General features: G+C 40.8%; 1 protein-coding gene across 1 annotated transcript; it reads right to left on the bottom strand.

The window, feature by feature from the left end:
- Window positions 1-347: 347 nt before the first annotated feature.
- LOC149813782 (uncharacterized) lies at window positions 348-1429 on the bottom strand. Its single transcript, XM_089991205.1, has 2 exons — window positions 1006-1429; window positions 348-698 (listed from the first exon to the last, which is right to left on the bottom strand). The coding sequence occupies exons 1-2, from the start codon at window positions 1427-1429 to the stop codon at window positions 481-483; spliced, it is 642 nt and encodes a 213-aa protein (XP_089847331.1). The 3' UTR covers window positions 348-480.
- Between the last annotated feature and the right edge of the window lie 1051 nt (window positions 1430-2480).

Below are 2480 nucleotides of genomic sequence, written 5' to 3'. Positions count from 1 at the left end.
TGATATAGGGTCATGAACAGTTAGGAATCATGACACTCTCTGCCTTAGCCTTTGCTTGGTATCCCCCTTTCAATCCGTGAACAGAACTAAGTGTTCATTTTTATTCTTGCTAGCCCCTTCCCCAGCCGAACCCTCCATTTAGTATTAGGGAAAAATAAAAAGCCTTCGCCTTTATGGCACTGTCCCTATAGAAGATGTTTGATATGAACGTCATTAGTGCCTCTCTCCCTCTCTCTCTCTCTCACACACACATACACACATTGCCTGCCTGCCATGGTTTAAGGACTTGATGGAGATATATCTCGTTAAAGCTTTAAGGGGTATCATCGGAGGAGCGGGTGCTAATGTAGATCCTGATAAAATTTGTAACCTCATTTTAAATGATATCTACTAAATAATGTTTCCATATTTTCTAATATTGCAAACAGACAATCCCTATGGTTTACCATGCCTCTTGTGAACCACCCATGCTTGCTTATCTTATACATGGAGACTTCTCGAAAGATTGGTTCTTATAAACTGCTTTTTGGTGGGGTTGGTGTTCATGATCCGAAGGCTTTGTCTCAGAATATCCACCTCCCTTTCTCGTTGCGCACTTACCTTCTCCATCTCCACAACCTTTGCCTTTAGTAGCTCATTGATCTCTTGTTTTGCCTTCAGTTCCTCCTTCAGCAATTCTATGCAGAATCTTTCCTCTTCTGTACATCAGAAAATTTAGAGCCATTAGCGTACGTTTAGATTCATCAACTCGTTTCACTTGTATTTCGTAAACTATGATAATATCCGTCTTTGATGTCTTTACAGAGTCCTGGATTTTGAGTTGTAGCCCTTCTTTTGGGGGGTTGGGGGGGAATTCAAAGCCTGGAATTTGGGCTTTTCCAGGAATTTGCTGGAAATCAAATTCTATATTCCAGACACAAGAATTTTGAGTTGACATGGAGTTGCACTTATGAAATTGCAACTCCGGGAAATCCAGAGTAACCTCTCTCTCTCTCTCTCTCTTACCTTGATGGTGCGGATTAGAGAGAAGTGTTGTAGCTTGAATGAGTTGGTCAAGTTCATTCTTGATTGCGAGGTACAAACACTTCCATTTCTCAACTGCCTCCTCTCTTTGCTTTTGCTCCTTCATCTGCTCGACCAAGATGTAGGACCACTCGCTCTCCTTCATTTCCAGCAGCTGCATGCCCTCGCTTCTGGCGTATTGCTCGCAGCAGCTGGCCAGGGCACCTATCTCCTCTTCCAAATGCTTCTTCTCCTGATTCCACGCTGTTTGCTTCATTGCCAATTCTTTCCTTTGAGCTCTCTCTTCTCTCTTCCTTTCCTTCCTCAACTGTTGTATCTCTGCTTGGAGACGTTGGATTATCTGCTTTAGCTCAGCTGGGTCTTCACATCGCCTGGATTTCAATTGTTTCCTCAGCGCACCGCCCATTTTCCTTTGCTGCCTCAGAGACAAAGTGAGAGAGAGAGATGATTAAGACTTGTTAAGGGAGTGAAGTGGACATTTAAAAAGCTTGCAGAGTCCACAGCATTCTCTCTCTCTCTCTCTCTCAAAATAAAACTTGCCTTACATGGGATCCTTGTGCGTTTTCATTTTTGACTATTATGCTCCCTTCAGTAAAGTTTGCTATAAATATTTTTTTGCATTAGTATTTTTGCAAAATTTTACATGTTTTCACGCGTCAATCATATTTTTGTGTTTTCGGTGAATTCCATACTGGTCCCTAACTATGCCGCAAATATTGCCAATATTTTTAAAATTATCAGGATTTTTTTGCACGAATAGTTCGACAGTAGGGGTCTGCCTAACCCCAGCTTGCCTTTCAAAAAAAAAAAAAAATCGCCAAGTTTGGGTGAAACTACATTTTAAACTTTAAAGATCAATTTGAATTAACATTAGCGGTTTAGTTAGGGTTAAAACTAATTCATTTAATTGTGATTGGAGCGTCAACCAACTGGCATGCCACCACCATAGTGATCGATGAACAAAAGCCCTTGATTCTTTAACTTCCTAGGCCCCAACATTAGTTAGGTGGATGAACAAGACCAAAATACTAGGTGCCCATCGTCTCAACAATGAAATCACTCAGTGCGTGATGCTTAGGAAAAATGTGGAATGAAACTTCAGCAATAATGCAGGGAAGCTGCCCACAATTCGGAGCACTAGGGCCGTTGCAGAGGAAGATGATTTTTTGGTATTTCATACGCTTTACCTGCTTAGTTAACCATCGTCCATCTGTGATCTTGTTTAATCTAACTGGATTTAAAAGGGGGAGGGATTTTCTAGAAACTATTTGGGTGTAGCTCATTCCCTAAGGAGTGATACGGCATTTGCATTTTGTTCTTTGCAATTTATGCCTTTTATTATATGGATGATATCCTTTTTTAATTGGATTTTTTTTAGCATTATGCTTCAACCTCCTTTCCCAAACCCTTCGTGAATGGGTCCATTTTAGTGTGAAGCAACATTTTCTTGTATGAGA

Source organism: Nuphar pumila, chromosome 16 (genome assembly GCF_984573655.1).
Source record: "Nuphar pumila chromosome 16, dmNupPumi1.hap1.1, whole genome shotgun sequence".
Lineage (NCBI taxonomy): Eukaryota > Viridiplantae > Streptophyta > Magnoliopsida > Nymphaeales > Nymphaeaceae > Nuphar > Nuphar pumila.
This window is presented reverse-complemented; position numbering and strand designations above follow the sequence as displayed.